The sequence below is a fragment of the Pungitius pungitius genome, chromosome 3 (genome assembly GCF_949316345.1).
Source record: "Pungitius pungitius chromosome 3, fPunPun2.1, whole genome shotgun sequence".
NCBI lineage: Eukaryota > Metazoa > Chordata > Actinopteri > Perciformes > Gasterosteidae > Pungitius > Pungitius pungitius.
The window spans coordinates 5659402-5672600 of NC_084902.1; the positions used below are offsets into that span (position 1 = coordinate 5659402).

At 47.1% G+C, this 13199-nt stretch overlaps 1 protein-coding gene across 3 annotated transcripts in view; it reads right to left on the reverse strand.

Annotated features, from left to right (window-relative positions):
* Nucleotides 1-13199, reverse strand: part of sphkap (SPHK1 interactor, AKAP domain containing) — a 55794-nt gene that overhangs the window by 9518 nt on the left and 33077 nt on the right. For all 3 annotated transcript variants that reach the window (XM_037489386.2, XM_037489557.2, XM_037489472.2), the window contains 2 exons: nt 631-690; nt 207-338 (listed from right to left, as the gene is read on the reverse strand). In XM_037489386.2, coding sequence (XP_037345283.2) covers nt 207-338; nt 631-690 — 192 coding nt within the window. The remainder of the gene's footprint in view (nt 1-206; nt 339-630; nt 691-13199) is intronic.

Here is a 13199-nt window from a genome sequence, read left to right on the forward strand (position 1 = left end):
TCGACGCGAGATGTTTTTCATTGGAGTGAATCTGGGAGGATTACTAGGTAAAATGAATGAAGAACCTTATCTTGGCAGAAAAGGTTCAAGACCCATCACACAAAATTGCGGTACAAAAGAACAGCTTGCTCTCTCTGCTTTACTCTCCCGTTAATTCAAAGGATGAAAACCCTTCCGCAGGTTTATAGACATCCTTGCAAAATCACCTGAGAGGGGGAGAGTGGGTGTGTATCTGAAGCTTCAAGGCCACCGAGCAGTAGGATCTCGTTTTCTTTCGGCTGGTGAACACTCAGCAATTCAACAAGCTTCGGCAGGTCTGGAGACACTGATGCCAATTTCTGCAAGACAATTACCAAGCACATGGACATAGATGATCAGAGAAAAAGCTATAATGTGATCTCTGTTGCTTTAATTCAGAGAAGCAGAACTATACAATTCCTCCTGGGAGATGTTCCGAGCCATCACCAGCTGCAGAAGGCTACGAAATCTGCATATTATCTAAACAAAACAATCGCCTAATTCTGGGTAATCATTTTGAATCCATGGCAACCGAGCCAATAATTATATGTGAAACACAGCAAACAGAAATCCTGAGCAAAAAAAAATAAAAGGGATCAGGGTTCTGCTCACCTTGATGCATTTTTCCTCTCTATAGTCAGTTTTTTGAGGGTCCAGATTTACAAAACAGATCTAAGAGAGACAAATAGAGAAGGAAAACATGTCAGAGTTAAATGGTAAAGACTATAACAGAGGCTAGATAGGGAAGGGTAAAAAAAACATCCCAGATGTTAAATGTGAGAGTGCTGTAAAGGAAAAGTTACTGCATTGCCTTTCCCTCTGCACACATCCTACAAACCAGACAGAATGAGCGCTTTCCTCCAAGTGACTCAACTACAGCAGGTGTCATCTGAAAAAAAACTCTGCAGGGGACCGTCACTCATTTACACAACCGGGTCTAAAATAGACCTTCTTGTCTCAGCAACCAGCGCCGAATTTCATTCCGTCATCATCTCCCCTTTTCTTCTCCCTCTGTCTCTACTCCTTCATTGTGCTTCTGTCACACCCTCTTCCTCCTCCTCCTTCTCCTCCTCCTCCTTCCATCTCGCAGACCCTGGCCTGCGGCTGCGGGTTTAAATGGTGTGCGATGGGAGTCCTCGCGCCGCCGGACGCACGGCGCACAGCCTCTGATCCGAATTAGCAGTCAGTCCTGTGCGGCCAAATGGACAAAGCCCGTCACCGACGGCGCTCCATTGCACGGCGGCACTGTCGTCACTGATCAGAGCTCATGTGAGTCACCGAGGCAATATCTGTCTTTTCCCCCTGATCTCTTTTAGCGCTGCCACCTCCATATCAGCTCTGCCTGCTGCTATATGCAAAATGTAATATATATATATAGTTTTAAAATCTTCACACGCACCGCTGCTCCGTTGAGCTGTGCTTCTAAAGAGCCTCACCACTTTTGAGAAAGCACAAGAAACAAAATGTATTCCCTGGAAGTCATGTCAAGGTTTAGAAGCCAGTATAGATGCAGCATAAATGTCTATGTGCTGTGTATCCATATATATTTCCTCTTTTAACAGCATGCCATGCTGTCGCTCTGTTGTCTGGCTGCAGATCTGAAAGGGAAGGAAATGAGCTGCTGCAATAAATAGGCCAACGTGCTCATGAGTTTTTATTTCATAGAGCACTTTGCATATTTCCCATACTTTTGAAGAGCAGTCTTATTGTAAAGATTATGAGGGAACGACACCGGGGAACAACAACAATTGTCTGCCTTCCCAGATTGAATGTCCTTCAACTGAACCGGTAATGCGGCACTTTCTGAACAGGTCAATTTCCCCCCTCATCTCTAATCGGGTATCCTCTAGCAGAAAACATCATATTTTCCAAACTATTAAGTTTAATGTGAGGAAAATTGCCGCCTGCAGCTAAAGTCAGTTAAAAATAGGAAGTCAATGACAGATGACAAATAAAAAGGCCGGATCAAATTGTATCTGCCCTTCATGGATTGCATGCATTCAGCCTTTATCTGAATACCAAGAGGCTTGCCTCCTTTGTGTATTGTAACCCCCTGGTCGCAAGGCTGGGAGAGCTTCAGTCAACATCGGTCACAAGGCAGAGTAGGGTGGCGACAAAACATAACTTTTATTTGTCATACAAGGGGGGGGGGGAGGGGAGTGGGAGAAACTACAACTTAGGTTCGCCTTCTTCGGTCCTTCCCGGCTTCCTCATGCGTGTGTCTGCAGGGGCGGAAGAGACATGTGGTTAGTAAAGCTGTCCGTAGCTTACTCACGTCCTCCCGAGCGGGCCCTGCTCCCTCTCTCCTTCTCTCTTTTATGCCGCTCTTGATTGCCCAACCGTCTGCAGCTGAGGCTCCCTGCCGGAGGTGGGGGGAATTGCCTACACCTGTTGTGTGACGCCATGTTTCCTTCGGGCTGCCACATACCCCCTTTCCCAGCTTCAAGTCCCCGCTTGGAGCGCACGTCCCAGGGTAGTAAGGCCTTCTGGACATGGCATCCGCATTCGCATGAGAGTTCCCAGCCCGATGTTCCACTGTAAACTGGAAGTCCTGCAACTGAAGAAACCAGCGAGTGATTCGTGCATTCTTCCCTTTGTTTTGAGACATCCATTTAAGTGGGGCATGATCAGTTACTAGGATAAATTTTCGGCCCAACAGGTAATATCTCAATTTTTCAATAGCCCATTTGACAGCCAGACATTCTTTTTCTATTGTGGCGTAATTCTTCTCAGCGGGCAGTAGCTTACGGCTAATAAACATCACTGGGTGTTCCATACCATCCTGCAGCTGGGACAGCACGGCTCCAATCCCTACTTCCGAGGCATCTGTTTGCAAAACAAAGGGTTTGTTAAAATTTGGGGCCTGCAGGATGGGTTCGCAACAGAGGGATTGCTTCAGCTCAACAAAGGCCTGTTCCGCTTCTTCCGTCCACTTTACCTGGTTTGGGAGGTATTTCCGCGTTAACTCGGTTAGGGGGTTTGCTTTTGTAGCAAAGCTAGGTATGAATGTCCTGTAGTAACCAACTAGCCCGAGGAAAGTTCTTAGCTGTTTCTTGGTTTGCGGCCGGGGCCAGGTGAGTATGGAGTCAATTTTCTTAGGTTGGGGCTTTACATTTCCCTTCCCAACGGTGTACCCCAGATAGTTGGCCTCCTCCTGGGCAAGTGAACATTTGTCGGGGTTTGCTGTAAGGGCCGCTGACCTTAACGCTTGTAGGACAGCCTCCAGATGGTGAAGGTGTTCCTCCCACGTCTTGTCGTGGACGACGATGTCGTCCAGGTAGGCGGCAGCATACTGCTGGTGGGGACGGAGGACTCTATCCATGAGTCTCTGAAACGTGGCTGGTGCCCCATGGACCCCGAACGGAAGAACCCGGTACTGAAAGGCCCCTTCAGGCGTGGAGAAGGCGGTTTTTGGTTTTGCTTGGGGGGTTAGAGGTACTTGCCAGTACCCTTTGGTCAAGTCGAGGGTTGTTATGAACCGTGCGGGGCCTAACCGCTCAATCAACTCGTCTATTCTTGGCATCGGGTAAGTGTCAAACTGTGAAATCTCGTTCAGTTTCCTGTAATCATTGCAGAATCGAGTGCTTCCGTCTGGTTTTGGAACTAGAACAATGGGACTTGACCAAGCACTTTGAGACTCTTCTATGACTCCTAACTCAAGCATTTTCTTTACCTCCTTCTGGATGGCTTCCCTTCTGGCTTCTGGAATCCTGTATGGTCGAAGCCTAACAACTTTCCCGGGTTCTGTTACTATCTCATGGGATATCAGAGAGGTCTGTCCCGGGAGGTCAGAGAAGACCTCCCGGTTCCGCCACAAAAGCTCTTGTAAGTCCCGCTTTTGTCTAGGGGAGAGCTGGCTACCCATCTTCACGTCCGGAGTTACCGGGGGGTGGACACTGGCGGTAAGGACATCGCTTGGCGGTGTAGGAGGTTCACGCCATGGTTTTAAGAGGTTCACGTGATAGATTTGCTGGCCCTTTCTTCGGCCGAGTTGGCGTACTCTGTAGTTGACTGGGCCTGTCTTCTCTATGACCTCATAGGGCCCCAACCACCTGGCCAAGAATTTACACTCGTTGGATGGGATTAGAACCAGTACCTTTTCGCCGGGGTGAAATTCTCTGACCTGTGCCCCTCGGTTGTATACCCTGGCCTGCTGTTGTTGTGCCTGCTGCATGTGCTCCCTTACGATGGGCCAGACCGTAGTCATTCGTTCGTGCATCTGTTCTACCTGCTCAATGACGGTGCGATAGGGTGACGGCTGCTGTTCCCAACTCTCTTTGGCAATATCCAGCATCCCTCGCGGTCGTCGTCCGTAGAGGAGCTCAAAGGGTGAGAAACCAGTGGAACTCTGTGGGACTTCTCTAACAGAGAACAAGACATATGGTAAGAGCTGATCCCAATTTTTCCCATCGGCATCGATCACTTTCTTTAACATTTGTTTAAGAGTTTTGTTAAACCTTTCTACCAGCCCATCCGTTTGGGGGTGGAATATGGAGGTTCTGAGTTGCTTCACCTTCAATTGTCGGCAGGTCTCTTTCATCACGGTGGACATGAAGCACGAGCCTTGGTCCGTAAGGATTTCGTCTGCTATTCCCACCCAGCTGAAGAGTTGGACCAGTTCTTTGGCCACAGCCTTCGAGGTGGCTGATCGGAGAGGTATCGCCTCTGGGAATCGGGTAGCATAGTCAAGAATAACTAGGATATATCGGTGTCCCCGGTTAGATTTTGGTAGGGGTCCCACAATGTCCAGCGCAATCCTGCTGAACGGGGTCTCAATGATTGGCAAAGGAATGAGTGGATTTCGGTACGTTACCTTGGGGCTGTGGAGCTGACATTCAGCACAGTGGCGACAATAGTCTTCGACCGCCTTCTTGACCCCGGGCCAATAGAAGCGGGTAAGGATCCGTTCGTAGGTCTTTTCTGCCCCCAAATGGCCCCCCAGCAGGTGAGTGTGGGCTAAGTACAACACTTTCGAGGCATATGGTTTGGGGACCAACAACTGCTCTACAATTTCATTTCTTCGCTGGTCCACTCTATACAACAATTTATTCTTGACCATGAAATGTGGATACGTGAGTCTACTCACCCCGTCTTGTAGCTGGGCCTCTACCACCTGGACATTCCCCCAGGCCTGCCTCAGCGCCGGGTCTTGCAGTTGAGCAGTGCCGAACCGTCCGAGCCTTCCCTCCTGTACGATTTCTGCTGACGGAAATTCAGAGAATACTTCATGGGTTTCTATGTCATCAAGTATCTGCACCCCTCCCGGCTCCTCAGAGGCCGTGGCAGTGGGGTTCGAACAATCCTCCCTACTCTTATCATCCGGGGGGGGCTCTTCCGGGCTGGCGGCCTCTGCGTCGGTGGTCTCTGCGGTGGTTAGCGACGGGTGGGGATGGGGCAGGCGGTCTCTTCGTCTACGTCGAGTGGGTCTCTTCCCCTCTGTAGCTCGGTCTGTCCAGTAGGCCAAGAACGCCTGACAGTCTCGGCCAACTAGGACAGGGACTGGCAAGTGGTCCACAACTCCTGCTTGCAATTTGAACTGCCCTCGTGGTGTAACCATGCTTACTTCTGTCGTGGGATAGTTTCTGGAGTCCCCATGAATGCAGGAGACAGAGATCTCTCTTCCCCCAATAGGCCCTGCGAACTCAGGTCGGATCAGCGTCACCATACTCCCTGAGTCTATAAGGGCCTCTGTGTCCCTGCCTCCGATCTTAACAGGGATCCTAGGGGCGGCTATCCCTTCATGAGCCCAGCAGGTGGTAAGGAGATGGCAGTGGGGCCTTGATGATTCGGTAGCACTGGCCGTGGGCATGAGTTCCTCTCTGCCTGGGCAATCACGGGCCAGGTGCCCCTCCCTTCCACACGCGAAACACCGAAACGGACCAGGATCTCGCGGAGGCCTCTCATCCTTCCAGTTTCCTTGGGCTTTTAGGGGTCTGGTTCGAACCGCGTCAGGGTACTTCTTCGAGGTCTCTGGCCTCGGTTTCCAAGAGAGTGTTTTGGTTGCTTCAGTCTTCAACAAGTCCACGGTCACCTGGTGGTTTTCTAGGAGAGCGATTAATGTCTCTACACTTTGTGGTCCCTGCTGGGCGACATACTTCTTGGCATCGGCCGGCAGGCTGCGTATGCAACGATCAATCACTATTCTTTCCACGGCAGGTGGCCCCTCCCCTTCCTCTAGCCAGCTCCTCACAGCGCGGCTTAGTGTGGTTACCTGGGCTCGGGCTGGGAGCGACATCTGGTATTCCCAGCTATGGACGCGTTGGGCCTTGGCAGGCATGCTGAGTCCATACTGGGCGAGGATTGCTCTCTTGACCGCTTCATAATTGGTTGCCTCCTGAACTGTGAGGTCACGGCAGGCTTTCTGCGCTTCTCCCGTTAGCAGAGGGAGTATCAGGTTAGCCCAGTCTGCCGTGGGCCATCTCTCTCTTTGGGCTGTTTTTTCAAAGAGGTCGAGGTAGGTTTCAACATCGTCTTCTCTAGTCATTTTGGTCAAATAATCTTGGGGTCTCCTACCGTGTGCCTCAGTCCTTCGGCAGAGCTCGGTGACTGCTGCGTTCAGTGTCGTTTGAGCTTGCAGAATGGCGGTCAGGGCCTCCTCCATCTTATCGTTTCACGTCTGCTCCGTCTGGATCCAACGCGGGGCTCGACTCATGCCCGCATCCTCCACCATATGTAACCCCCTGGTCGCAAGGCTGGGAGAGCTTCAGTCAACATCGGTCACAAGGCAGAGTAGGGTGGCGACAAAACATAACTTTTATTTGTCATACAAGGGGGGGGGGGAGGGGAGTGGGAGAAACTACAACTTAGGTTCGCCTTCTTCGGTCCTTCCCGGCTTCCTCATGCGTGTGTCTGCAGGGGCGGAAGAGACATGTGGTTAGTAAAGCTGTCCGTAGCTTACTCACGTCCTCCCGAGCGGGCCCTGCTCCCTCTCTCCTTCTCTCTTTTATGCCGCTCTTGATTGCCCAACCGTCTGCAGCTGAGGCTCCCTGCCGGAGGTGGGGGGAATTGCCTACACCTGTTGTGTGACGCCATGTTTCCTTCGGGCTGCCACAGTATATAGTGCGGAGTACTGTTTGTTTGTTTGCTTGCATTTTGTGTTGTGTGACGGTGATCAATCTGTCAGAATAGCTGTTAAATGTCAATGGCATACGCAGAGGACCTGAGGTTAATCCACACCAATTGCTAAAACCAACAACAGGCAGAATTTTGACACTAGCTGACCTTAAAATGATGCCATGTAATTGAGTTTTTTTGTCATTTTGTCAGGTTCTTACACGCTATGGTTGGTTTTGCTGAAAACATGCATAGAATAATGTTTTTTAATGAAATGTGTTTTTGTGTTGCAGATAAAAGCCCTTCATCTAAATGGTGATGTGCCATGAACAAAGAATCCCCATACAACCTTTCCCCTAACACCATAATGCACAAAGAAGGACAAAGATCATTTGGTATTTGGAAGTTAATTCCCTCTTTCCATCCATTGCACAACACGCAGGAGGTTTAGCACCGTTGCTTAGTAGCGCCTTGGCAGTATTCACCAAAAGCCGAAAATATATTTTCTCCCGTCTGACCAACACGTCGCCTGCGGATGACCCTCAGTTTGAGGATAAGGTAACCGAATGATCCCCAAATTTGACCTTGAGAAGGGTCACAGTAGTTTTACCCCATCGGACAGTGAGAGCTGAGAGGCAGCTGTTCACGGCGCTCGGATTCTATCAGGTTTTCACAGACAAACTGGACGGCGTGCAGCTGTGCCTCTGGAGGGTAAACTACAATTGATGAATAAAAACAGGGAGAAAAGAAAACCAAAATGGAGACAGAGAAGATGAAAGTAATAATTAATTATTGTGTGGATGAATCAATGCCATGGATGTCTAGTAATATACTGAAGGGCTTGAGTAGACAGTTAAATATTAGGGAAAAGGGAAAAAAATATTTGGTCAAAAAAAGTGTATGTCAAGAAATGTCATGGAAAATAAACAAAAATGATTAAATAGCAAATGTCAAAAAATATGTCTTCGGAAGAAAAGTCAACGCATATTTGGCGGAAATATTTGGAGCTCAAGTAAAAAAAATTGTGGAAAAATAGGAGAAAAAAATGTGGTCCAAAAATGTAAAAACAAGAATATTAGGTCAAAAAATATCACGGAAATAAAAAAATTACAATTGGGTCAAAAATCTCAATATTTGGTTGAAAAATGTCATAGAAAATAAAATAAAAATATTGGTGTTCAGCAAGTTGTTTTAACGCTTTGTTAGTGGGGAAAGTGAACCAACATTGCAACACTCGGGCAGGAAGACCTAAAGAATTAACTAAGAGACTACTGTGGACATAAAGGTATTGGATATACACACTTAAAAGGGTTGGTGTTGTGCTAATGACTAATAGAGCCAGATACTTATGGGTTTTGGCTTAAGGTAAAAATGGGCATTTTTACTCAGGGCCAAATGGTGCCAGTTTTCTGTTGAGTTTTTAAAGTTCCAAATGATCCACAGACCTAACATATTGCTGGAGTGTGTGTGTGTGTGTGTCTGCATGCATCAACTGTGCCACTTTATTTATTTATGAATCCCATTTGGCCTTGGATGTACGGAACTGTCAGGCAGGCAGATTGCTCTCTTTCTCCCACCGCACCAGCAGCTACAGCGCATGCCACAGTTTAAACACAACACTATGTGCACAGACTTGGTCGATACACAAAAACGATTACAAACATTTAAGTCTCCTTTGTTCATGAAAGCTTTATTCTTCCTCAGCATCCCTTTGTCTCTTTGCTCGCTACTCTGATCCTCCCACACACACACACACACACACAGCCGCTGGCCTGTGTGTGTCACGTCTTCCTTTTTGAAAAGTGTTTTTCTTAACGGTCTCCTTTTGGTTTTTATTCGTACTTGAAAGGCTAAAGTAAACAAAAGTAAACTGCTGCTCCTCTGCGACGCTCTGCCGGTGCTTGCATTGAGAGTTACAAAAATCTCAGAGTTGGGAAACGCCACCGATCCATTATAATGCATTTGAAGTTCAGCTTAACTCAAATTGAGTTTGGGGGGTTTGGACGGCCGCATTCATTCTGCTACACGCAGCTGGTTCAGGGACCAGACAAACGTTCCAATCGCACACACACAGCCTCACTTTGTGTTCGTACATGTGTGTGTGCGTGCTCATCTTATGCACAACATCAGCTGGTTTAAGGAGCATAAGAGGAACGGCCAAGTGGCGGAATCACCTGCGACACATTGAAGTCATCGAGGCAGTTTATTTCTGAATGAGCTGCTTCCAATCCGAGTTTAACTTTAAGTATATTTCACCACCGAAGGCAAAAAACACACTTTGATATGTAATATACGCACACAGAGTTAATGTTTGGCTGTGCTCTAGCTCAGGGCTAAAGGGAACATCAAGAGGCCAATGCTGCTGGTTCTGTTCACTACATGAATAATAAGGACATGTTAAGGGTATACATCCACATAACATTCCAGGGGAATCACATATATTCCCTTTAGGGTCAACAAATCACTAGGATCATAGATGTATCAGTTAAAATGGATAGAAACATGTTAATAGATTCGTACCACAACCTCAAGTAGATCAACTCAGCCATGCCTGCACTGTGGAATATTCTGTGTTCGCACCGTTTTTACACATTTTACTTAAGATATATGTGAAATATTTTCTTTTTATAAGACATACTAATATCTAGTTTAGCTGAGAGCTTTTACTTTCAAATAAACAAGGCTGTTCACAACCGTGAACTAAAAAACTTCACTCTCTCATAATGTCAGATGGAAAGTTTAAAGTAAAAGGAAGAAGGAAGAAAGATCCGATCCTGGCATATTTATTCTGTTCTCCCTCTCTCTCTCTGGGCCAGGAAGGGACAGGTCAGGACACGGCCCACTAGCCGGGTGTGAAGTGTTTGAATCGGGTGATGAATGGATCGCTCTCCTCAAATGGACACCAGGTCCAAGGCAGGAGGACAGAAAGCCAAATGAAATCCACAGCGTTGAGGAGGGATGCTGCAGGTTTACCGCACGAGACGTTCCACGTTAACAATGGAGGAAAACACTACGGCAATCTCAACCTTTAGGCCTCACGTGAATTCAAAAAACACGCCGTGTTCAGGAACGCTCAGCTGCAGACTCTCTCAGGGGTGTGATGAGATTCAGTGTGACTATCACAGCAACACGACACCTCTCCGTGACTTCATGCATTAAAACATGAGTGACGCGATCAAAGGGGACAACATGACGCGGCCAGAGGTGGATGATGGGAGCGAAACGCGGGAAATCCAAAGCTTTTATCTTTTATTTAGTTCACAGGTGTCGGCCTTCTGCTCTCGCCGTTTAGAGGGAAACATTATTCATGCCCGAGATCTTCATTCAGTCCCATTTTGGATTCATCCTTGAGCACTGTAGTCAGCGGTTAAATGAAAGAATGCTGTTTTTTAATGCAACAAAACGCCCTTAAACTGCATTAAAAGCTAAAAAAGGTCAACAAGCAAAACAACATGCTGCCGCGCACACGTTCTTCTAGTTGGATCAGCGCTCATCTCATCTTTGGTTTTTTCTCTGTTTTCCATACTCGGCCTCCCTGTACGGTTCAGACCAGGACAGAACAATTTATTTCTCACACAGTGTTGTCTATCCCATGGTCCTGTTTGATTGATTATCCAAAGTAAAAAGCCAAAACGTGGAATTGAGAGCCAGAGGAGCGATCCGTCACGTCGGGTGCTGTGGGCAGACGAGCCGCATCTGTTTGCAATCGCATTCAAGTTTCCTCTGATTCCCAGAAACACATGCACGGAATCAAGAAAACAAACAGCCGCTGTCCTCCGTGGTCTTTATGAAGATGAAGTTGCTTTGCTTTCACCGAAAAAGAAAAATGAAGACGGAACGGCGTGATCTCAGACCGAGGTTCGATTTTGTCCTTTTCAGCTGAGACCAGAAGTGATGTTTTTTTCCAGTTGTCGTTGTTTTCAAGGTGTCTGCTGTCACAAAGCCCCTCAAGCAACACGTTCTGAGGAGGAAAAGAGTCCACTGAAGACCCTTCAGAAATCAGAAATCAGTAACAGCAAAGACTGGGAGCCGTCTCAGATAAAGAAATATGACCAAAAGGAACCTCCCAGCTGTTTTGGAACCTGTGTACGTCCTGTCCCAGATCACCCAGCTGGTTCCTGGCGGGTGGAGGAACATTCGATGCTCACACTTACAAAGCGCTGCGTGATCGTGTGAGAACGTCGCTCTTTGGTAAAATGCTTCTGTTCCTTTCACCTGTCTGATGATTATCACACGTGTTTTGGGGAGCAGTGTTTTTTCGTTTATTCGGCATTAGAGGGACCTGAGCTTTGATACACACACATGAAGGCCACCCTCAGTGGCAGGTATGAACAATTGCAAACCAAGGTGAAGATGGAGGTGACAGAGTTCCTTTGTGAAAGCATGTTTGACTGCCCTCCTTTCTTCGTACTCTGCTTTTTGCACGTCGGTTCAATACAGACAATAATAACTCTTTTAGCAGGACTAAGTCATAACATATTTTACCATTACATTAATCATTTTGTGGTGGGGACAAACAGCAGATCATTTTTTAATATAATCATTGTGAATATGAGCATTCCATTAGTGTCTTTAATTAAACTCTTTTTTTTTAGAGTGGGTAGAATTCGCTGAATACTATTTTCAATAACTTGCCAGTGCTGGGTTTATTTAGAGAATAAATGTGGTTTCTACAAACATGAGCCTGCCTGTGAGCCTCTGGCAGATGTAAATCCAGAATGCATTTCATGCTTAATTTGCACTTAACAATGAGTGAGTGATCAAAGGTGACACATCCGATTGAGAGGATTAAGCATGTGTGTCCTCTAAGGCTAAAAGCCTTTTTTTAGCTTACTCCCCTGATGTGGTTTCTAGGTCCATCGGCCATGCGTAAAAGACACACAATGTTTTTATTAATCCAAACGTTTGTCCCGGAATATCCTCACTAAGCGTCAAACGGAATATGGAAAATTAATTTGGGTTGCCAATCATCTCCCTTTCTTTTTCTTTCCAATGTCATTTATTATGTTTTCAAAAGGCCCCTTAATGACGCTGTCCTCAGCGTTGTGTAATTATATCGTATTATATCATATTGTATCTCTGCTACATCTGTCCCAGCATGCAGTGGACAAGGGGCAACGAGAGATGAAATAACTCAACAACTACCACAACAACAACACCCCGTGTACACTTTTCCTGGGCCCCGGTCCAGAAATCCGCTTCGGCAAAAACTCAGAGTTAGCTCAAAACTGAGATGAGGGAAAGGCTCGGTTTTCAGTCGCAGAGCGGGAGGTAACTTAAGTTCTCGGCCTGTTACCGTGGTAACTGACTCTGGGAACCTAGCCTGCACGCCAGCAGGTTTTCTAGTCACCTTCGGCGCAAAATCCATACTTTGCCTGTCCTTTTACCTAAAACAACATAAAGATGGTACTGCCAACATCATCTGTCACTGATCGAATGTGTCATTTCTATGATGATACCATAATAGGTTGTGAGTGAGCAGCGTCGTGACTCGGTAGAACGTAGTTTGAAAGGGAGGGTTTTTAAATAATGAACGCATTTTAACAGCATTTCAGAGACTGGTGTGGTCAAAGTAGCTGAACGCCGTCAAGCTGAGATTTTAATAGCTTGACGTTTACGGTCCACTGAATTAATCGTGTTGGGACTCCACCATGTGGGGCGAAACAAAGAGAGAGGCATACATTTAAAAGTGACAGCCATATTTTTAGAACCGCATCAAGACTTTCAGGCATTCAAGGGTTTAAACGCCGGCGCCTGATTGGACGAGAGCCAGCGGGTCCCTTTTGCCACGGCCATGACGTCACCATGGCAACGCAGCCCCGAGCCTACCTTTCAACCTGCGCCTCCTCAATGCGACTCGCCTGACTGCAGGTAAACAGTAAACGACAGGCCTGACCTCGCCGGACGAGCAACAGACCATTTTTGTGTTTGGAGGCCGAATCTGACTTCTGCACAGCTAGGATCCTTGTTCTTTGAATGCTTAACCCCCCCCCCCCACACACACACACACACACACATGTAAAAACAAGCAGGCAGTTAAATTCATTGATACACAGGTGTTGTTTTAAGCGCAGCCTCTATGATGTGTTCATGTCAAATGTAGCGTAGGTTACAGACACTTCTTAATA